Source organism: Convolutriloba macropyga, chromosome 3 (assembly GCF_964194025.1).
Source record: "Convolutriloba macropyga chromosome 3, txConMacr16.3, whole genome shotgun sequence".
Lineage (NCBI taxonomy): Eukaryota > Metazoa > Xenacoelomorpha > Acoela > Convolutidae > Convolutriloba > Convolutriloba macropyga.
The window spans coordinates 75,219,816-75,244,255 of NC_134470.1; the positions used below are offsets into that span (position 1 = coordinate 75,219,816).

At 32.9% G+C, this 24,440-nt stretch overlaps 2 protein-coding genes across 3 annotated transcripts in view; both read right to left on the minus strand.

Moving 5' to 3' along the window:
* Window positions 1–24,440, minus strand: part of LOC142336458 (sodium-dependent serotonin transporter-like) — a 526,993-nt gene that overhangs the window by 418,036 nt on the left and 84,517 nt on the right. The gene's annotated exons all lie outside the window — the stretch shown is intronic.
* Window positions 1–24,440, minus strand: part of LOC142336455 (uncharacterized) — a 101,840-nt gene that overhangs the window by 63,958 nt on the left and 13,442 nt on the right. For both annotated transcript variants that reach the window (XM_075385300.1, XM_075385301.1), the window contains exon 4: window positions 1,001–1,152. In XM_075385300.1, coding sequence (XP_075241415.1) covers window positions 1,001–1,152 — 152 coding nt within the window. The remainder of the gene's footprint in view (window positions 1–1,000; window positions 1,153–24,440) is intronic.

Below are 24,440 nucleotides of genomic sequence, written 5' to 3' on the forward strand. Positions count from 1 at the left end.
TGCATGATTAGTCCATTTGAATGGCTTATTCTGACCAAAGACAGGTCCTATTAGTTTCGTAATGACTTTAGTTAATTTATCAAGAATTATTTCCTTAAAAGCTAATGACATCTCAAGACTTTTGAATTTATTTGGATTAAAAATGTTGATTGATTTTTGAATTTCGCCTCATTATTTCTTCTGTTTTTCGACTGATTACCTAATCTCATTAAGGAAAATTCTCATCTGCTGTGTAGTTATGAAAAAGTAAATTTGTGTTGCTCAGGTGTTATGCGATTTCATTTTGCCGTTGTTACTAGGTGCTTTTAAATTTAGATATTGAGTTTATGCCGTGATATTTTTGTTTTTGCCTATTTTGTTTTTTTTTCTCGCAGTCTTTAGGCATTGTGTAATTCAATTAGTTGTTAGGTTGTGTAACAATTGTTTAAATTCAAACATCTATTTTTGCTTCATTTGGTTGACAATTGAGCCAAAATGTAGATGAGCTCGGGTCGGAACATTATGTGCGAACGCACATTAACGAGCATCCTTGTTAGAAAATAAATTTTATTATAAATTATCATGCAAATAAAACTCACATCAAACATCTCTCTAACGCTTGAACGTTAAATTAATTTCAAGACAACTTAAGGCTCCCAGCTGACGTTTTGAAAAGGCCACGAAAAGCGTATATATAAGTACCATTTTTAATTCTGTTAAATAGACAGTCCATAGTATTCACAGAATGTAACAACACGTTGACCGTGATAAACCAATAAATGAAAACTTTACTGTTCAGAAAAAAATTCAGACATTCCGTTTTTATTATGAATTTTTATTATGAATACAGACTGAAAAATACTATGATTCAGCGCTGAATTAAAACGTTACCATTATCCAGGAATGAACTGCCGGAAATCAGGGAAAGGCTCTACTGTGGCGTACCACCATTCTTGAAGACTCTCTGAAAATTCACCTTCTCCTATACCCTTAGTTGAAAAATTTGAGTTGCAGTACTTACAATGCGGCGGGTGGCGTGCGGACGAGAGCGAGAGTCTCGTAGTAGCAAAGAGTCAGTGAATCGAAGACAATGACAAACACACAGGGCACAACCCACGACAGCACAAAGTACTGCTTGAAGTGGATCAGACTCAAGCTCTGATACTCGAACGGCTGAAACACACCAGCTAATATTCTATACGGTGACTTTCTGCTCAATGACCCGGTTTGGCCCTTCTTGCAAACCATATCCAAGAACCATATATGGTTACATACAGGCCACAACGAAACTTCTCACAGGATCTTGTGTTTCACTATAGATCACATACAAATTTCTTGCATCATCTTGCTATGGCTTCATATATGATTGCTATGTGGTATCCAAGAATCCGATGACATTTTTGAATTATTTGAGCGCCTATACGTCACTCATATAGCAATTTGACCTTTCAACGCAATTAAACAAGTTATGGTTATATGTTGCCATATATGGTTCGTATATAGATTCAATATTCAGTTCAGCTAGAAACTGAGGCGAGGTAATAACTTTCCACGCTTCTTTGAACCGAATAGAACACATTTACATCAAAACCAAAACAGAAGGTTTACAAAAGGAAATAATATAAAGGAAAACGCACAGAATGTTCAGCCTCAGACAGTTCATTAGTTAAAAAATATTGGGAATAACGGTAAGCTATTCCTTAAAAAAACTTAAAAATAAATTGAATCGCCTTCAATCATCATAACCTTTAATTTACGTCATTGTGATTGTGGACAAAACAAAGCTGTTAATCAATTCACGCAAACTGAATAATGCAGAGACAAAAGGAGACATTTTAGGGACCGCCTTGAATTTCATTATGAAGGTACCTGTGGAAGTTTTATCGATAACTTCGCTTGACAGCTTCTAGCTATAGCTTTTGATGATTGAGAATTCTACAATTGCATTTTATTCGTGACGTGTGTTGTCTCACACTGTCACAAGATTGAAGCATATTACGAGAAAAAAATATGACAATTTGTTGCAAACTGTATTCTTTTGCGCAACAAAAATCAAGCTGCAAAAGTCGTACAACAAAATGTGATGTACGAGTTCTCGATGGGCCCGGGTCATAGCTTAGATTGCCAATCATATTATTAAATGCTCCAAAGAAAGACTCAAGATTGCAAAAAACATTTTTTGAAGGGTAAAAACAATTCATTACCAGAAAAAAAGCTTTCTTGAAGAGAAACTTCGAGGTCAATCCTTAGCAAAAAAAACAGCTGATTTCTTCAGAAACGTAAGAATCGTGTATTCTTACAAGTAAACCACACGCATTGTCAATTGCTTCAAAAAAAACGGTTTCTCCAAAAAAGAGGTTCATCAAAGACAATTAATCGCAAATATTGCTCAAGACTATAGCGTAAATTCTTTCTCAGAGCCAGAACGCTTTTCATTTTCAATAAACTGTTTGATACCATCAATTTTGCACAATTTACTTTGCTTATAGAAAATTCAGAGAGATATACTTTGCTGCAAAAAATCCGGCTGAAAATTTCCAAACAGTCTTTTAGCATCATTTTTCTCAGGTGTAAATCACTTTCATTGTCATTCAAGTCGCCAAAAACAAAGGTGTCTCCCATAAAATTGATGTTCAACAAAAACAATAGAGCACTTTAAGTTAAACAGCTGAAACAAAAACAACTAACAAAATCTAACAAAAACTACTAACAAAAACTACAAAAGCATTGTAAAAACCTCTAAGCTTTAGCAAACATTCTGCGAAACAATCTTTAAACAGCTGAGACAAAACTACTAATAAATTATCGTAATAACTTTTAGGCTTTAGCAAACATTCTGCGAAAGCAACCTTTATGCAACCCACTGAAACATGCAAACAAATAACAGACAGAAAATGATCTTCAGGGTTAATTTAAGAAGTTTAAAAAAGATGAATAAGTTTGTTTGATCAAATAATTTTTCCGCAATCGTTCTGGATCTCAGAATACCATTGCAGTTCAAGTTGTCAAGTTCAAGTCGATCATTGGCTACTCAAACTATAATTAAACCAATCCAGCAGACATGAATCTTAAATTTGACAGAAATTTTTGTTTGGAAGACAAACAGAAGATTTTCTATTTTTCTGATAGTATGCACTGTTTTTCTTACACAAAACAAAGCATAAAACAAGCTGCTGTACTACAGCCGTTGAATTAAAATGGCGTCAAATATGAAATTTGAAGCCTCAAATAGAACTAAAAGTTAAGTTTCATGGAAAAAAAAAGCAGATGCAGTTAAGCAAAAAAATTTCTTTTTCATTTTCTTCATCAAATTATGTTACCTGATGTTCTTGTCTCAAATTGTCAATATTAGCTAGGGTTAGTAAAGTCCAGTCAAATTATCTTATTAACAAATGGACACGGTTTTTGAGTTTAGCTTTAGTCTATGAAGACATTTAAAGAAATCAAGTTTTTTCATGAAAACATTTATTTTTTACTTTTTAATAATGTTCTTGTACGCTTGCGGTCAAACTACCATCTATTTAGGATTGATCTAATTAAAGTTGTAAAATCTCTAAAATTGTGCAAAAATCTAAAGAAGCCTACAAAAAATGAGAAATCATAATCTTCTGTCATTTTCTTGTTCAGAAAGCATAAAACCGACTGACGTCGGATGAATTGCTCTCGAAGGAAAGACGGAGGCACTTTAATTTAGAGGGGAAAAGCTTAGAAATATTTTATGGGTGCAAAAAACTTCCCCACTGGGTTCTCCCGGTTGGCAGGCTGACACCATAACCACTCAGCTACATAGGCTTTGATTTCCATTCACTCACATCAAGCTTTGATTACCATTCATAACCACTCAGCTACATAGGCTTCGATTTCCATTCACAAACATAAACCGACTAACATTGGATGAAGTGCTCTCGAAGGAAAGGCGGGGCACTTTAATTTTGAGGGGAGGAGCTTAGAAGTATTTTATGGGTGCAAAAAACTTCCCCACTGGGGTTCTCCCGGTTGGCAGGCTGACACCATAACCACTCAGCTACATAGGCTTTGATTTCCATTCACTCACAATCCTTTTAATCAACGGACTTTATTTTCAGAACAGGAGCAACTTAGATCACTCACAAATGAAAAACTGAAGTGTGCAAAAGTCATTAAAGAAGTCAAAGAATTTTCTAGAACAAAAGCGCAAAAGCTTCAAGCAAAAACTGCATGAAAAAAGACACACGTTGACAATAATTGCTTCAAACTTCGTTTGAAAGCACTTAATAATTTTTATTACTAATGATCAGTTTAAAATAAAATGGTTGGTCTGACTGTTCTAAATTAATGAAAAGTTTTCTTCATTTTTGTTTCACATTTTGCTGTTTTCCCCGATGAAACCAAACATCCGAGTTTTCGAAAAATGACCATGGCCTTAACAACTTCAAAACATCCTATATGGCAACTGCCGGACAATTTTTCATATTAATTGCACTCAATCTCGATTGGGGTGCCTGTTTCTTAAACAGGTAAAGTATTTACGTCATCAACAGGCTCCAGAGAGCACCAAGAAGCCATAAAAGCTTTGTTTTTTTTTGCTAATGCAATCAGAAAATGGTAAAAAAAAATGACATTAGTCTTTTTTCGAGTGAACTCTTATCAAGACAATTAATTTCTGAAGATAATCTCCATCAACAAAGAAATCGATCTATTTGCAGTTAAAAACTATGGTGTATCATGTAAAAAGCAGCAAGGCAGCATGGGGGCGTATAAAAGCTTCACGCCCATTTAGATCGGGAGAGGGGGTGAGGGGTCCGAACCAGAATAAATCAGAAAAAATATCTTATCGTTAGTTAATTTAAACCCGATACAAGTTTAAAATCAAAAATGAGAGACATTTCATACATCAAAATTCGAATCGGACATCCACTTCACTTCAGAGGGCCGTTTTAGAACCAGGATGATCTAATCCTATTTTGAACAACTTGACTTTCAAACTCCAATCAAAATACGTCATGCACATCTGAGAAGACAGCTCAAAGATAACTGAAGACAGACAGGCTATTGCCCCAAGGCACAGACTTAAAGCCACAAGGAAAATATATCAATCAAGAAGAGACAATAACCAGTCTAATACCAAAGTAAAAATGCACAAAAGCACTGCTTTAAATTCCCTTTCGCCTAATAGACAAATGAGCGACCATGACATTCAGGCATATTAACATACAAAATCCATTAGCTCTATCTGTTATAAGCTACCATAATGCACAGACTAATTATAAAACTTCATGCATAAATTACTCCAGTTCGTCTTTTTTGCAGACAGACTCCAGGTCATCAATTTCCTTTAATAAATTAAATCTAAGGAGGAGAATTCGCGTCGGATGAAAAACGAATTCTTGGGGGAGGGGGGGGGGGGGGATATTGAAGCAATATCCACTCTCGGCACAATTTAATTGTTACTTAGATCAATAACTGATGACGCTTATAAAGCAGTTGGGCTAAAAGCATGTTGATAATTGCTTACGCATTTGAAAAAATGGATGTCAAAAAATTAGGCTACAAATTTAGGCGGAAAACGCAGAGAAGTATTGACTAGAACAGCCTAGCGCATTTTGTGTAGCATCGTACAGCTATTCACATTGACAGCAAACATTCAAAGACAATTTCCTCAATTTCTCAGTGGTGACACAAGGTTTCAAATCGAAAGTAAACAAAAATCATAATTGAAAACAGCAGATAATTCAGTATTTGTTCCGACCCCACATACAAGTAAGGGGGGAGGAACTATATGTTTAACTGGTTCGTTTTTTGTTCAGTCAGCTTTGGCCCCTCGATATATTTGACGTAAAAAGACACGAGTGGTAGCATTACAAAGCCCTTCGAGCGTGTCACTATAAATTATACAGTAATTTTTTAATTTTTCAATTTTTAGATTGCTCACTTTTCGTTCACTTTAGGAATTTTTAAACAAATTTCGCTATTTTCCTAATATAAGATAAAAAATAATAATCATAAATTCATTTAAAGCAGTTTTAGAGCTCACGAAAAGTTAGAGGGCTATTTTGGCTTCAACTGTCTCGCATAGTAATCTGGTAAAATGATCCGTCAATTTTTTTTAAATTCGCTTTTGTTGAAAAAAGTTGCCATGAAATCAGCCGTTTTTAGATCATTTTGTTCAACTCTGCCAACAATTGGACAGACAGCTTCTGCCAAAACTCTGCTGAGAGAATTCATAAAATATAATTAGATGGATATTCGAACGTCTATTACTTAGCAAACTGATCTGGAAATCGTTCTGCCGGATTGTCTGATAATTTATCCTTTCATCATTCAAATTGGCGTCTTATCAGCAAATGTTAGCCTACGCCCAAGAGTTCTCTCTTGTACACGAGGTTGGTATTGGTTTACGTAGTATTGCACAATTAATTATTATAGCATGTTCAGTCTTGTGTGCATGATGTTAGAAAAATAATAAGTTTAGGAATTATCACGACGGTGAATGCAAGTAGATTCGAATGTCTATCGCAGCTCACAGTATCAAAGTAAGTATTGCTTGAAAGTTTTATTAATCTGTTACAATCTGTTATTTATCTTTACATTTACGGTTTATAATTATAATATCAACATCAGGCGAGGCTTGCTTCTAAGACAAACAGAATATTCAAATCAAAAAACATGGATGAGCTTTATTTAAATCATCGAATTTATAGACAATGTCACAACTTCTGTCGCAAAAAAAAGATAATATCTAAAGCAGGGTCAATTTGGCCTACACTGCAGTCAGGAGTTCAAGAAAAATTAATCTACCGGACTTTTTAATAATTTAGCTTTTTATTAAATTGGGGTCAAAACAAGCCGTTCTATAGCTAGTTTGTGAAAATGAGGTCATGTCAGCCGTGGTTAGTGTTTTAGTACAAGTTTGGCATAATTGCTGCCCCAAACATGGTGCCTAAAAATAATGAAAATATATTGGGGCTTCTGAATAAATTTGTGACCCAATAGCGGTTTTATTACATGTCCCGTTGAAACTTTTACAATTGAAAGGAGTTAGACTAGATTAGAGCGCCATCTTTTTTTAAGATCACATATTTTATCTATTCAATGAGTCAAACTCAACGAATAACTTCAAAAACACTAGAAATGTAAAGGAATCATGAGAATGAGTAATATCGAACATAAAATTCTGCAAAGCTGCTTCGGAGGCATTTTTTTGTTTCACCAAGGGAAATTTGTTTGCTGTTTTCCTTTTCACTAACTTAAAAGAGCTAATAAATGCGTTCATGCTGCATACATGCTATCATTCGAATCAATCACTGGATAGGGAATGATTATTATCACTTTGACTATATGTTATCAAAAAAAGTTGAGTATTTTTTTAGTTTTACTCCTGATTGTTGTCATTTCATGTATTGTCACTTATTTCCATTTTAAAACCAAACCTATATAATATTTCCCTTGAAAAGAGTATTTCAGATACAGTGGACTCATTTCTAGCGGATTTCCTCAATTAAGCTGATGTTAAGGTCGCAATCTTCAGTCTAACTCTTTTTTAAGTGAGTTAATAATAATAACTTCTTTACGTTATTGTGAAGATTACTCATTTAAATAAGATCATTTCGCATTCACAAGCCATTAAATATTTAAGAAATGGTTGTAAATGGTTGAAATGTCATACAAAAAGAAATCAGTATTCAGATAGAAGATTTCAATAGTACAATTTTCAGAAAGAAGATCAAGTTTGCCATCCATTGACTTTTACATTGTTTTGAGGTCGATAGTTAATGCTTTTTATACGAAATTGAAAATAATTCTTGAAATTGGCCCCCTTGTTTATTGTTTCTTTTTTCAGTTGTGTAGTAGCCTCATTAATGACGGCTCCCACTTGCTTTCTAGTAAAAACCAAGTGAACCTGTTAAGGTGTTTCAATATTCAATGAACACTTCTGAACTTCGATACTGATTTTATTTTTTCAAAAAACTAGTGGTTTTTTGAGCTCTCTACGTAATTGCGTTTTCTGTTGTCTTGTCTGATTCTCATTAATATTATACGCCATCAGATTTCGGATGCACTTTCATTGGCTTAGAAAACAATTACTTTTGAAAACTTACTCAGTTTTTGGATCTTGCTTAATGTGTTGATATTTAGTTGCCTGGGGAAGGGTTGTGGGAGAACAAGACGAGAGGGGAAGGGGTCCAAATTGTCAGGCTGGATGAGTGTGGATAGGGGAGTATTGGGAGGGTTGGTATTGGGTGAGGCCTCAACCGAGGGGGCTCAAACTTTAAAAAATTAAGAACCAGCCCTCACACCCTAAAACTCTCTCCTCAAAACAGTTTTGGTGAATTGCATACTTAGAAACTAGTAAGGCGCAAGATTATAGGAGAGCTGCTCAGCCAATAAAGGCCTTCCGGGCTCCGCTTAATTATCCCGTTTTTGAGGTCGAAAAGCAAATGGATCAGACAATCAATCAAGCAGAAAATTGCATAAAAAAGGCCACAGGACAAATATAATTGCTAAACTTCGGTTGATAGCAATTAAAAACAATTCATGCCATTCCCAATTACCGAAAAATACAAGGCAATTAGTGATTATAATCTGTTGAGCTTTTCTATGAGGCTACTTTTTGAATGTAAACGCAACTAACTTTTTATAGTTCCAAACAAAAATATTGTTTTCGGGAAACAAAAAGTGCGAAATTTAACAACAAAATATGATTTGTTGGGGTGAATTTACTATCATAATACTTCCAAGAAAAGGATGTTCCTTGGTCCAGAATTTTTCTGTTTCTTTTCCCGGTTCATGCTATCAAAGACTGACGTTTCTCGTATTTGGATGGTAACTTTTTCTAATCTGTTATCTTCCTGAATGTCAAATACGACCATGGGCTCACAAGTCAAGAAGTCAAAGAGTTTTTCATGATTTATAACACATTTAATAACACATTGTTGCTCAATTTGTCTTCTCGGCATTACTTTTTGTCGCATGTTGATGCGTTGTCGGCCAATGATAGAATTTTTAGCGCAATTTGAGATGCAATGTCTAGAAAAATTTAATATGAGTTCATTAAGAAGAATATTCATAAACCTTTACTTCTTGAAGGACCTAAGAGTTTGATATTTGATTTGAGAATTTGACAGGAGTGAAATCTGAATCTTATTTTTGTTTTTCGACTAAATTAGGTTTTTACTTGATCAAATCTTTGTTTTTTTTCCGATGAGAAACTGTAGACGGATAGAGGTGTGGATGTAGACTAGTTATAGTTAGGTGATTAAGTGGCTGACGGAGTGGAGTGCTCATATTTCTTACTAGGGGCTCCATATGTGCAGTGAAAGTTTATCACAGACCACTGAAATGATTTAGAGTGAATCGCCAAACTATACGTGGCACCTTTTTTGAGTTTTTGAGTAAAACGCGCAACTCAGAATTGCTCTTAAAAAACGTTGATCGCAAAAATTCTTCAAGGTAGAAACCGATCAGACAAAAAAATCACGTGACAGACGATCGCGACCAAATATTTTGGGGAGCAATTTAAAATTTTTTGACAACTGAAATATAGCAAAAATATTTAAAAATCGTAATCTCATCATCTATAGAAAGATCAACAATTTTTGAACTTAATTAGCTGGTTAAAATTAAATACAAATAGGCTCGGCAGCCTTAGACAGACACTATCATTGAAAGCACAGACACTGTCTGACCAATTAAGAATTAGAAGCAAATTAATTTTTTGTCCTTAAGGGAGTTATTTCTAAAAATAAACAGGGCTGTAAGAACTCCATGGGAGGGGAAAACATGCAAAATTAATTGAATGAAAATGGTTCTACAATACTATGAATCATGAACACCATGGAATAATTCAAAATGCGGACGCAACTTGAAAACACAACCAGCATTCAACTTGAATAACTTCTGACTTTCAAAAAAATTCATCATGAAATACAGCCTAGCATTGACTCACACCACTTTACATGAACGTTTAGAATCAAAATGATAAAAAAAAGTTCAAAGATAAATTCCCGTGGCACCTTGATCAGACAGAGAAAGAGAAAACCTTGAAATTATGAATGCTAGAATAATCTCCCTAATCTGGTATAATGCATTAAAGTTCTATGAGGAGCAATCAGGTTTTCCTTTGGTGTGAGATGAAAGATAGCGGGTACAAAATCTGAATGTGGAATAATTATTTCAATGTGTTCAATGCTCACACGGGTTTTATCAGCCATTTCAACTTGGAAAAATCGAAAGGTAAAAATGTTGCCAGTATCTTCTTTTCGTTGATTATATGAATATATTTGTCCAACCGATAAAATGAATTATACGGTTACAGTTAAAACATTATGGACCAACAATTATTTCCATAATTTCAAAGTAGGGCATTTAAATTTTGAGCTCTACATAACTACAGCGTAATTAAAAACAAACCAATAAACTCTCTCCACATAAGATTTAATTTTTATATCTGTCAATACTTAACGTTGATATTTGAGTTGGAATAGGTCTAATTCAAATTTACACAACTAGCTTCCGTTTCCTTAAGTCTATCTAAAACACTGAACTGACTTAAAATCAGTCATTCGGTTAACAGTTTTATACAGTAAACCAAAATAAGCCACCCATTCGAAATAGCCCGCAGACAAGGCAAAAACAAGTTAAGAAAACAAGGCCCCACGTGCCTACGGATAACAGTTTTAATAGCGCAGTTGTAGTGTTTAGAAGTAATTTGATCGAAAAACAATCTTTGCCAAATCATACAGAGAAAGGCAGCGAAGTAGATAAATTGAATAACAGTAAAAAAGTACAATCAAAACAAGCGGTCATATTGCTACATTTATGGTATAAATCGAGGAAAATCAAAAGAGGCTACAAAGAGGCTTTCGAATAGCTCACTCCGAGGTGTTTATGTAGGAATCAGAATTCAGCAAAGAATAAACGAAATTGACTTAAATCTGACGGAATTGGATTCAGTGTTCACAGATCTATTTATTGATATCTGAAACGCAAAATTTTTACTGGTGGTACTAAATCTAAACAGGAATAAGACAAGCAGCACAATTCAGCACAATTTATTGCCTATAATTACTTTTTCTTCTCTTGGTTAAGGGATATTTCATCATCGGTGTCAAGACAATTTTACCCAATGCCATTATACCGAAAGCTATTACGATAATACTCAACTTCTCCATTATGATAGTATACTCAATTTAATAATAATTTATGCCTAAATTATTATTAAATAATTAAAATCATCAAGTTAATTGTTCCGACCCCACTTGTGGGGGGGGGGGGGGAGGAACTCTATACACAAATGGGTTTTTTTTTGTTCAGACAATTTTGGCCGATCGATATATTCATCGTAGAGAAATGTGAGTGGAATCATTAAAAAGCTCATCCAGCGTAGAGTTAGCAATTAAAAAGATTTTTTTTGAGTTTCGCTTTCTCCGAGGAGTTATCGCGGTTTAAAGTTTTGTGTGAACACAGAACATTTGGCTTAATTTTGTTCACTTTTAGCTTAATTTTCGTTCAAATTAAGATTTTTTATATAAAAGTATTAATTAGAGATTACATTTCAGGCTACTAAATGAAATATTTTTCATTCCTTAAAGACGAAAGGCGACGAAAATGCTCTCATGGGTAAGTTTACCATAAAAAATAAAACCCGAAATCTCTTTGAGAGCTGTTTTTTTTAGAAAACTTCGCATTTTTTTTGTTTTTATAGTCACTTATAGACTAGTCACTTTCCATATCAAGATTCCGGTAATGACGAACCTCACTTAGAGTCAAATGAAGCCCAAAGAACAAAAATAAATCGTTTTCAAGGGATAGCTTTTGTTTTCTTTTGGCTTCTACTATGACTTTTCATAATTTTTTATGAAATTTTGATTTTTCTTTTTGAGGTTTTACTAATTTTTCATAATCCTATAGCATAAACTCGTTGACTAAAAGTAAAATAGGCACCCTAATGAATATTAAGTGGACATATCTAGTGTTTTGAGAGAACAGCTAATGGCTGTGAAGACAATAAAAAACCGACCTTAAACCTATTTTTTTATCTGTATGTCATTTCCAGTAATGACAGGACCTCCTTCCTTTCTACTGCAACTAAAAATAATCTGGATAGCGATTTTGACTACTAACTATTGGCTTTATGACTTCGATGCTACGAGTTCTCATATTTTTTTTTATTTTCTCATTTTTTGGTTCCTTTTGAAATCTTCATCATTATCTTCCTTTTGAACATTATCATCAAACCGATAATTCTCATTTTTTTTCAGAAAAAACGTTCAATAGATCATAAAGAAAATTTTCAGAGAAGAGCTTATGGTTTAAATGGCTTCGACAATTTCTTCTGGCACTTTTCTATTGAATTTTTGGTTTTTGCCTGTATTTATTGTTCTTTTCATAACCATAAGACTTATTGTGATGTCTTATCGATGACTTAAGAATGACAACCTCATAGTCTTCCCACCGAGGCATAACTCAGCATATTAATTGATTTCCTTTGAAAGCTATTGAATTTAATGCCGTTGATATTACGTGTTTTTCGTAAAAGTTTGGTGGTTTTGATATACTTGTTCATATTTGTTGACTATTGAAGTCAATTTATTAAACAAAGAATTATTCCACTGCAGTTAAAAAAATAATTGAAGATAGAAAGTTTTTACTGGAAAGTTCACTTTTTAATGGCTTCGAAACTTTTCTCTCTTTTACTTTGCAGTTATTGACTGCTCTTTACTCTTTTTAAAGTCGTAAAACACTGAGAGGTCTCATAATGTTCAAAATGAGGATTGAAAATATGCTGTTTCTCAATACAGTCAGTTTATAGCGGATATCCTTAAATGTTTTGATACTAATCGTTTCAAAAAACTTAACTTTTCAGTTTTTGTTCTTTTCATCAACTTGTAACTTTTTCCCATCACTGAGATGTCTCATTCAATTCCATGCACTTCAAAAATTAAAGTGTCTATTGATATTGTTTCGTAACTGATATTTCGTTCGGTTGACGATATGCGTTTTCATAACAGTTTTGTGGTTGGGCAATATTTGAGTTTCTTTTTCTGTTTTTTTAGCATATTCGCGTAACAGAACTCATTGATTTTCAAATAAGGACCGAGTGAACTTACTTAATCGTTCAATATAGTTATAGCTAGTTAGTTTAGATAATAATTGCAATAAGAGAAACAATATTCAGATAAAGCTAATGATTTTAATGGCTTCGATCATTTTTCTTTTCGTAATTTGTTTGTTTGTTTTTAGTCTTTCTAAAACTTTAGTTCGTTTCTATCGCTTATTCTAAACAAATAAAGGTCCTATCGGTTTCGAAAAGACTTTAAAAAAAATTATTAGGAATTATTTCTTTAAAGGCTAAGGTTTTATGAGACATATGAAGTTATGAAACGTTTTTTTAAAAATGCTGATAGATTTTTGAGTTTGGCCTCAATATTTCTTTTTGTCGACTTGTTACCTCTTCCCATTAAGGAAAAATTTCATCTGCTGTGTAGTTAAGAAAGAGTAGATTTGTGGAGCTAAGATTTTATCTGATTGCATTTTGACGCTGTTACAAGGTGAATTAAATTTAAATACTGAGTTCCTGCGGTGAAATTTTTGTTTTTGCTGATTTTGTTGTTTTTTTTCTCTTAGTCTTTTTAATGGCAGATCTCGTGAGCGCTTTAATGAGACATGGCATTATTTAATTCAATTAGTAGTTTGGGAGTAAAATATTTTTTTAACTCAAGCATATAATTTTGATTATCTCTTCATTTGGTTGACAATTAAGTCAAAAATGTAGAATAGCTCGGGTCAGAACAGCATGTGCAATCGCACCTTAACGAGCCTCCTTGTTAAAATTAGAGCAGGAAGTTGGTTGCTCAATGAAATATGAAAGTGTACAAAGGATGGCCTTAAACAACATCATGTTTGGCCACAAAAACAAAATTTTTAAAAACAACTCCGGTAGATAAAATTCACGTGCAGCGCACTCACAGAACAATGAATTTTAAAAACAATTTAAAAAATTGTTGAAATAATTCTTTTTATAGGAATAAAAGAATCTCACAGAATTTAAGAAACTCTTCTTAAGAATTAACTTAAGAAACCTCTAATAAAGTGTCGTAACTGAGGTCAAGCACAAATACAAAGGGAAGAAAAAATGTTTATAGCGGATATCCTTAAATGTTTTGATACTAATCGTTTCAAAAAACTTAACTTTTCAGTTTTTGTTCTTTTCATCAATTTGTAACTTTTTCCCATCACTGAGATGTCTCATTCAATTCCATGTACTTCAAAAATTAAAGTGTCTATTGATATTGTTTCGTAACTGATATTTCGTTCGGTTGACGATATGCGTTTTCATAACAGTTTTGTGGTTGGGCAATATTTGAGTTTCTTTTTCTGTTTTTTTTAGCATATTCGCGTAACAGAACTCAATGATTTTCAAATAAGGACCGAGTGAACTTAATTAATCGTTCAATATAGTTATAGCTAGTTAGTTTAGATAATAATTGCAATAAGAGAAACAATATTCAGATAAAGCTAATGATTTTAATGGCTTCGATCATTTTTCTTTTCGTAATTTGTTTGTTTGTTTTTAGTCTTTCTAAAACTTTAGTTCGTTTCTATCGCTTATTCTAAACAAATAAAGGTCCTATCGGTTTCGAAAAGACTTTAAAAAAATTATTAGGAATTATTTCCTTAAAGGCTAAGGTTTTATGAGACATATGAAGTTATGAAACGTTTTTTTAAAAATGGTTGACAATTAAGTCAAAAATATAGAATAGCTCGGGTCGGAACAGCATGTGCAATCGCACCTTAACGAGCCTCCTTGTTAAAATTAGAGCGGGAAGTTGGTTGATCAATGAAATATGAAAGTGTACAAAGGATGGCCTTAAACAACATCATGTTTGGCCACAAAAACAAAATTTTTAAAAACAACTCCGGTAGATAAAATTCACGTGCAGCGCACTCACAGAACAATGAATTTTAAAAACAATTTAAAAAATTGTTGAAATAATTCTTTTTATAGGAATAAAAGAATCTCACAGAATTTAAGAAACTCTTCTTAAGAATTAACTTAAGAAACCTCTAATAAAGTGTCGTAACTGAGGTCAAGCACAAATACAAAGGGAAGAAAAAATGTTTATAGCGGATATCCTTAAATGTTTTGATACTAATCGTTTCAAAAAACTTAACTTTTCAGTTTTTGTTCTTTTCATCAATTTGTAACTTTTTCCCATCACTGAGATGTCTCATTCAATTCCATGTACTTCAAAAATTAAAGTGTCTATTGATATTGTTTCGTAACTGATATTTCGTTCGGTTGACGATATGCGTTTTCATAACAGTTTTGTGGTTGGGCAATATTTGAGTTTCTTTTTCTGTTTTTTTTAGCATATTCGCGTAACAGAACTCAATGATTTTCAAATAAGGACCGAGTGAACTTACTTAATCGTTCAATATAGTTATAGCTAGTTAGTTTAGATAATAATTGCAATAAGAGAAACAATATTCAGATAAAGCTAATGATTTTAATGGCTTCGATCATTTTTCTTTTCGTAATTTGTTTGTTTGTTTTTAGTCTTTCTAAAACTTTAGTTCGTTTCTATCGCTTATTCTAAACAAATAAAGGTCCTATCGGTTTCGAAAAGACTTTAAAAAAATTATTAGGAATTATTTCTTTAAAGGCTAAGGTTTTATGAGACATATGAAGTTATGAAACGTTTTTTTAAAAATGGTTGACAATTAAGTCAAAAATATAGAATAGCTCAGGTCGGAACAGCATGTGCAATCGCACCTTAACGAGCCTCCTTGTTAAAATTAGAGCGGGAAGTTGGTTGATCAATGAAATATGAAAGTGTACAAAGGATGGCCTTAAACAACATCATGTTTGGCCACAAAAACAAAATTTTTAAAACCAACTCCGGTAGATAAAATTCACGTGCAGCGCACTCACAGAACAATGAATTTTAAAAACAATTTAAAAAATTGTTGAAATAATTCTTTTTATAGGAATAAAAGAATCTCACAGAATTTAAAAACTCTTCATAAGAATTAACTTAAGAAACCTCTAATAAAGTGTCGTAACTGAAGGCAAGCACAAATACAAAGGCAAGAAAAAATGTTTATAGCGGATATCCTTAAATGTTTTGATACTAATCGTTTCAAAAAACTTAACATTTCAGTTTTTGTTCTCTTCATCAATTTGTAACTTTTTCCCATCACTGAGATGTCTCATTCAATTCCATGTACTTCAAAAATTAAAGTGTCTATTGATATTGTTTCGTAACTGATATTTCGTTCGGTTGACGATATGCGTTTTCATAACAGTTTTGTGGTTGGGCAATATTTGAGTTTCTTTTTCTGTTTTTTTTAGCATATTCGCGTAACAGAACTCAATGATTTTCAAATAAGGACCGAGTGAACTTACTTAATCGTTCAATATAGTTATAGCTAGTTAGTTTAGATAATAATTGCAATAAGAGAAACAATATTCAGATAAAGCTAATGATTTTAATGGCTTCGATCATTTTTCTTTTCGTAATTTGTTTGTTTGTTTTTAGTCTTTCTAAAACTTTAGTTCGTTTCTATCGCTTATTCTAAACAAATAAAGGTCCTATCGGTTTCGAAAAGACTTTAAAAAAATTATTAGGAATTATTTCCTTAAAGGCTAAGGTTTTATGAGACATATGAAGTTATGAAACGTTTTTTTAAAAATGGTTGACAATTAAGTCAAAAATATAGAATAGCTCGGGTCGGAACAGCATGTGCAATCGCACCTTAACGAGCCTCCTTGTTAAAATTAGAGCGGGAAGTTGGTTGATCAATGAAATATGAAAGTGTACAAAGGATGGCCTTAAACAACATCATGTTTGGCCACAAAAACAAAATTTTTAAAAACAACTCCGGTAGATAAAATTCACGTGCAGCGCACTCACAGAACAATGAATTTTAAAAACAATTTAAAAAATTGTTGAAATAATTCTTTTTATAGGAATAAAAGAATCTCACAGAATTTAAAAACTCTTCATAAGAATTAACTTAAGAAACCTCTAATAAAGTGTCGTAACTGAAGGCAAGCACAAATACAAAGGCAAGAAAAAATGTTTATAGCGGATATCCTTAAATGTTTTGATACTAATCGTTTCAAAAAACTTAACTTTTCAGTTTTTGTTCTCTTCATCAATTTGTAACTTTTTCCCATCACTGAGATGTCTCATTCAATTCCATGTACTTCAAAAATTAAAGTGTCTATTGATATTGTTTCGTAACTGATATTTCGTTCGGTTGACGATATGCGTTTTCATAACAGTTTTGTGGTTGGGCAATATTTGAGTTTCTTTTTCTGTTTTTTTTAGCATATTCGCGTAACAGAACTCAATGATTTTCAAATAAGGACCGAGTGAACTTACTTAATCGTTCAATATAGTTATAGCTAGTTAGTTTAGATAATAATTGCAATAAGAGAAACAATATTCAGATAAAGCTAATGATTTTAATGGCTTCGATCATTTTTCTTTTCGTAATTTGTTTGTTTGTTTTTAGTCTTTCTAAAACTTTAGTTCGTTTCTATCGCTTATTCTAAACAAATAAAGGTCCTATCGGTTTCGAAAAGACTTTAAAAAAATTATTAGGAATTATTTCTTTAAAGGCTAAGGTTTTATGAGACATATGAAGTTATGAAACGTTTTTTTAAAAATGGTTGACAATTAAGTCAAAAATATAGAATAGCTCAGGTCGGAACAGCATGTGCAATCGCACCTTAACGAGCCTCCTTGTTAAAATTAGAGCGGGAAGTTGGTTGATCAATGAAATATGAAAGTGTACAAAGGATGGCCTTAAACAACATCATGTTTGGCCACAAAAACAAAATTTTTAAAACCAACTCCGGTAGATAAAATTCACGTGCAGCGCACTCACAGAACAATGAATTTTAAAAGCAATTTAAAAAATTGTTGAAATAATTCTTTATATAGGAATAAAAGAATCTCACAGAATTTAAAAACTCTTCTTAAGAATTATCTTAAGAAACCTCTAATAAAGTGTCGTAACTGAAGGCAAGCACAAATACAAAGGCAAGAAAAAATGTTTATAGCGGATATCCTTAAATGTTTTGATACTAATCGTTTCAAAAAACTTAACTTTTCAGTTTTTGTTCTTTTCAATTTGTAACTTTTTCCCATCACTGAGATGTCTCATTCAATTCCATGTACTTCAAAAATTAAAGTGTCTATTGATATTGTTTCGTAACTGATATTTCGTTCGGTTGACGACATGCGTTTTCATAACAGTTTTGTGGTTGGGCAATATTTGAGTTTCTTTTTCTGTTTTTTTAGCATATTCGCGTAACAGAACTCAATGATTTTCAAATAAGGACCGAGTGAACTTACTTAATCGTTCAATATAGTTATAGCTAGTTAGTTTAGATAATAATTGCAATAAGAGAAACAATATTCAGATAAAGCTAATGATTTTAATGGCTTCGATCATTTTTCTTTTCGTAATTTGTTTGTTTGTTTTTAGTCTTTCTAAAACTTTAGTTCGTTTCTATCGCTTATTCTAAACAAATAAAGGTCCTATCGGTTTCGAAAAGACTTTAAAAAAATTATTAGGAATTATTTCTTTAAAGGCTAAGGTTTTATGAGACATATGAAGTTATGAAACGTTTTTTTAAAAATGGTTGACAATTAAGTCAAAAATATAGAATAGCTCGGGTCGGAACAGCATGTGCAATCGCACCTTAACGAGCCTCCTTGTTAAAATTAGAGTGGGAAGTTGGTTGATCAATGAAATATGAAAGTGTACAAAGGATGGCCTTAAACAACATCATGTTTGGCCACAAAAAGAAAATTTTTTTAAAAAAAACTCCGGTAGATAAAATTCACGTGCAGCGCACTCACAGAACAATGAATTTTAAAAACAATTTAAAAAATTGTTGAAATAATTCTTTTTATAGGAAAAAAAGAATCTCACAGAATTTAAGAAACTCTTCTTAAGAATTAACTTAAGAAACCTCTAATAAAGTGTCGTAACTGAAGGCAAGCACAAATACAAAGGCAAGAAAAAATGTTTATAGCGGATATCAATGAAATATGAAAGTGTACAAAGGATGGCCTTAAACAACATCATGTTTGGCCACAAAAACAAAATTTTTAAAAACAACTCCGGTAGATAAAATGCACGTGCAGCGCACTCACAGAACAATGAATTTTAAAAACAATTTAAAAAATTGTTGAAATAATTCTTTTTATAGGAATCTCACAGAATTTAAGAAACTCTTCTTAAGAATTAACTTAAGAAACCTCTAATAAAGTGTCGTAACTGAAGGCAAGCACAAATACAAAGGCAAGAAAAAATGTTACGCTTTCTGCGAAACTGGGGAAACTCACGCATGAGCTGAAAGTTACTTTCGTCAGTTAATTTGGGACATTAAAAACATAGCCAGCAGATTGCCGGAATAGCTGCGAAAGAATAGACCTGCGTGCCATATAATAGAGATAGAAACAGATACAGATCTAAATTGAAAAAAAATCGACGCCGCTCAAAAAACTAGGCTGCAAAACATTCCGCGATATATTAATAAAGCTTGTTAAAATTCATTCCACAGAAGCCTCTTATTAGGGACCTTTACTGCACATAGGAGTTCCTTTGATCTTAAACAAATTCAAATTAAACTTAAGTTTTAAAGTGCAAAAGTCATTTTATTGAGTGAGGTAAGTCACGTATGATCAAAATCTAATCACGCAAATAACCTAAAAACTTTTGCTAAAGTGAGTGAGAAATGACGTCACGCGCGCAAATGCCGTTAGTGAGAGGATGAAGTCATTCAGAAAATTTGACTTTTTCAGCTTTGCTGTGTGAACAAATGTAAAACGAAAAAAGAGCGTCAGACGACTAAACAAAAAAACCAAGAGCACCGCAATATAGCTACGCTCAGCTTACAGCTTCGCAGCTATAATGAATAAAACTTAGCCGCATTGATTATATACAGGATGAAAAAGACAAATATTTTCAAATAAAGATCGGAAACATGATGTTTTTCGAGTCCACCTTGTCTTCTTTGATGATTATTGCTTGACTTGAAATAATTTATTTAAAAAAAAATGAGAAAAATACCTCGATTTTATTTTAATTTTTCACAAACTTTGTCTAGAATATTATCTTTGAAATTCGCTGGTTCTTCCTTGGATGGAAAATTCAATTGGCCAGAGTTAGCGTACAACTTTTGAAACATTGATTTTTTGAGATCAAAAGTTTTGAAAAAAAAGCCATTCTCTTAACTGTTATTTTTAAAGTTCTCTTTCTTATAAGAGATCTTTTAATTATAGAAACTTCCCCTTGTAGCTGCTGACTTCAGAAGTAAAAACCACAAACTGTTGAACATGAAAATGTCTTTTCTTCTTAGATAGAGACTTTACTCTGGTCTTAATACAGACTGGCACGAGCCGTCTATATTATCACCAGGCACAGCAATGAGCCAAAAAATGAGGGTAAACAGTACCTACAATGAAGCAGCAGATTAAACTTACTAAGCTTTAGTAGTATATATTAATCAATCATCCTTATGAATATGCCTGCGTATTTTCTAAATAGCTGTAGAGTTATAGCATACTCATTGATTATGACAAATCTTCGAGTTCGTATGTTTTGATACGAAAAGCCTTCACTGTCAAGAGCCGCTCGGGTTGAAAACATTCAAGAAAATTGAATAGATTGTTTTTGAATGTTTATACATGCAGTCGAAAAACAATACCAGGGCCAGGACCGAGATACCAGTTCGTGAATGGACAGAGTAAAGTGTATACACAAAAATGAAGTCAATTGAACTACATCAATATTTTAAAAATTTTTTTAGCTATAAATTATCAATGCAAATGAAAGCACAATACGCCCTCATTTTCAAAGAAAAGTATCAAATCAAGGTCAAAATCAAAGTCACCTTAAACAAGAAACATTGAGAATTGGTTTTTTAAGGAGCAAATCTTGTGAATCCATTTTAAATCGATAGTTGATGTGTTGCAATTTATTTTGCGCTCGCATTTCTCTTCAAAAATTTAAAGTTTCAGTTATACCGCAACCTTTTAATATTTTTCCGCTTTGAATAACCCTCTATAATCTCTCCTTTTTGATATCGTGGGATGATGACGCCTTTTCTAGTTCTAATCTTTACTTGCATTTCGGCTCAATTTATATCTTTACACTAAGAAAAAGTTTTTCATGTAACCTCAACATGAACAGACAAATAACAGTTTCATTCAACAAGAGCTGATTTTACTCATCTTTTCAGTCGTCGGTCAGTTTTCACAACCGTCAATTGTGAAAGAGAGGTAACAAATCTTTTCCATTATATATATATATATATATATATATATATATATATATATATATATATATATTACTAACTCAAAATTATCTACTCGAAAGCTTTCTTTTCAGAGTCGTCTTATTTTAAACTTGTTCCGAAGAAGAGCAAATACGCAGTGCCCATAATAAACAATGAATATTCTGAACAGGGTCGTATTCTGCATGAGACAAAAACTAAAGAATGTCAAACAAAAACCGAATTGAAACGACTGGCTAAAATGATAGCTTTTGATTGATCTTCTGTAGTTCGAAACTCTCAACACCGATATCCTGATTTAAAGACAGAAAAGAAGTGGAGCCAGTGAGTTAAAATGTTAGCACCCCGGTCAATTTGAAACCTGTTAGCTTCACGTCTTCGGATAATTAACAAACATTTCGCAGATATACTGGAAAAGCAAGATTCGTAAAATAACTACGTTGTAAACATAGCTGGCCGATTGCCAGAAAATAGACGCGATAGCTTTGTAGATCTCCAGTCCCAAAAAGATAGTAAGAAGGCGCCACCAAAAAAAATTAATCTTATCATTAAATGTTAAGATGTTACATTTTGATTAAGAATCTACATAACTTACAGCTTCTTCTATAAGCTACTCTTAAATAACCTTCCCTTAGTGACACACACTCACTTGACCTTACCTCTCTGATTTAATGAAAATTCAATTTGAGAGTGAGAAAGCCATTTTTGAGAGTGAGGAAGTCTTTGAGAGCGAGGTAGTTATTTATGAGAGTTAAGTCACGTGTGACCAAAAACTTTATCACGCGGGCAAACAAAAAACTCGCTACACTAAGAGGGAAAAATGACGTCACACACGCAATTCAGTTGAAATTTCATAAACGAAAAGCAGATTTGAAGTGATTGTGCTGTCATCTGAACGTAACAAAAATCTTGACGAAATAAAAAGCATAGCAGGACAAGTCCTGAAACAATTCAAGGAATTTTCATTGACTATACAAAAACAAACTAACTAAGGTCAGAAAAAATGCTCTCAAATGACCGGTAGGGCAAATTAATTCACGGGCTGCAGCCTAGATTAATTTTTCTTTATGGGTGCGAAAAAATCAGCCGAAGGTAGGGTTTGAACCCCGACCTCCAGAGTCCGATTCTATCACATCAACTGAGATATTAACCAATCGTCTATCAGGGCCTAGTGATCGTCTCTCTAACCATCCATTTTTTGAACAATTTTAAATTCGGAGTGAGAGCAAAAAAATTCACTCGAAAATCAACAAGTGGTTGTCACTAGAGAAGTAAAAGTTTATTCTAGAAAAGCGCAAAACGGCCAAGCAAAAAATCTGCATAAAAAACACACACACATTCACCAAAATTTCTTCTCATTCGAGGGCAATTAAAAAACCAGCCAAGAATGGATTGGGTCTGATAAAATCTAATAAAATAAAGTCAAATTGCCCCATATGAACAAAAACCACAAGCGAATTTTTGTTCAAACGCCGTTTTCACACTCTACTTTTAAATTACAGTAAAAAAATTCACGCCAAAAAACCACTTGCTTTTTTGCACCCCATTCCCTGTTTTGGCGTGACCAAACACTTCAATTTGATTTCAACAATCATGGAAATAAATAAACAGATCTTAAAAAAAGACAGCTCCCCAATACAATTCAAATTCTCTGAATTGTAAAAAAAAAACTAAGAGAAGGGCAATAATAGCTTCAGCTATCGTTTTGCGCTATGCTATTAAAAACAGGTTATCTACAATAAAAACAATAATTGAATTCCTCTTCCAGTGTTTACGGAAATTCAATTGTATATGAATTCACGTGAACTTACATAATCAAACTAGATTGGACTTACTAGAAAACCTACTTATTCAGGGCTCTAGAAAACCTACTTATTAAAAATCAAACACTATTGAATCAGAGTAACCAAAATTATTCATAACAAAAAAATCTAGAATAATCAGCATCAATGTTTAAGATTATAAAACAAACATTGAAAGCAGACCCTCTTTGGGCTCTATTAATTGCCTTAAAGCTTATACGGATAAAGCTACTTATTTCTGTGCGCGAAGTAGACTTACCTAACTAACTGATTAACCGTCTATAAAAAAACTTCATTTGGAGAAAAACTTCAATTATCACGGCGCATAATATAGAAAGCATCGGAGTCAACAATAAACACATAGCGTATAAATTCACGATACTGATTCTAGTGTGCTACCATGAACTATTTTAAAACAGTCTTCTGAGGCTGCGATTGGCGGAGAATTCACATAATAGATTTCCATCTACGGCAAATCGTACAAAACAAAAGACGCATCTAATTGTGGTATGCAGTCGCGAATAGCTCGAAGCTCTTAAGAGACACAGCTCTCAATGATAATGAGTAGTCAACTAAAATCTTGCATATGCATAAAAATGAATATATGATTATAGGAGCACTAAAAAGTTTATCTCAAACAAAAGCACAACAAACCCAATGGTGCAAACTTTGACCTAGAGGTAGAGTAATTGGGAAATTTAATCGGAGTCTTTGGACTCTTATAGCGTCCCAGGTGGTATTGCATATTTTCTATTATTCTGCTAAATAAATGTTTTCGTCAATATAATACAATCTGAATTCAATTTTCAAAAATCAAACTTCAGAAAGTTCAGACATGAAAAAAATATTAATTTTGCAGACGTCCCGCAGCTCAGATTGGTTAATAAATAATAAGAGCAAAGAATATACAAGAATACGACAAAAATGGCAGATCAAACAGCAGAACAGTGAACACACTTCACTTTGAGCTGGATTTCTAACAATAGCTGGTGAGGTTTTGAAAGACGGTCTCAAAATAAGAAGGGCAAGCCCATCAACATAAATTAAGGTTTTCGATTCTTTATGCTAAACTTTTTGATATTTTATGCTAAAGTTCTCCCGGCCTTCCTTCTTAGTGAAATCAGAAATCTGTGGTAGCTGCCCTGAACAGGTGGTGCATTAATTATTCTTAAATTTTCGATCCCAAAATAAAAAAGCAAAAGCTATGGCCTCAGATTAACAGAGAAAAAGTTGACGTCCAATAAACTTCATATGAAGTAAGCTGAATTCCCCTCCATAACGTAGAGAAAGTACGAATAAAAAAATCATTTTAGATGAAAAAAAAGATACAACAATTATCAAGTACATTTGGAAATTCTAAA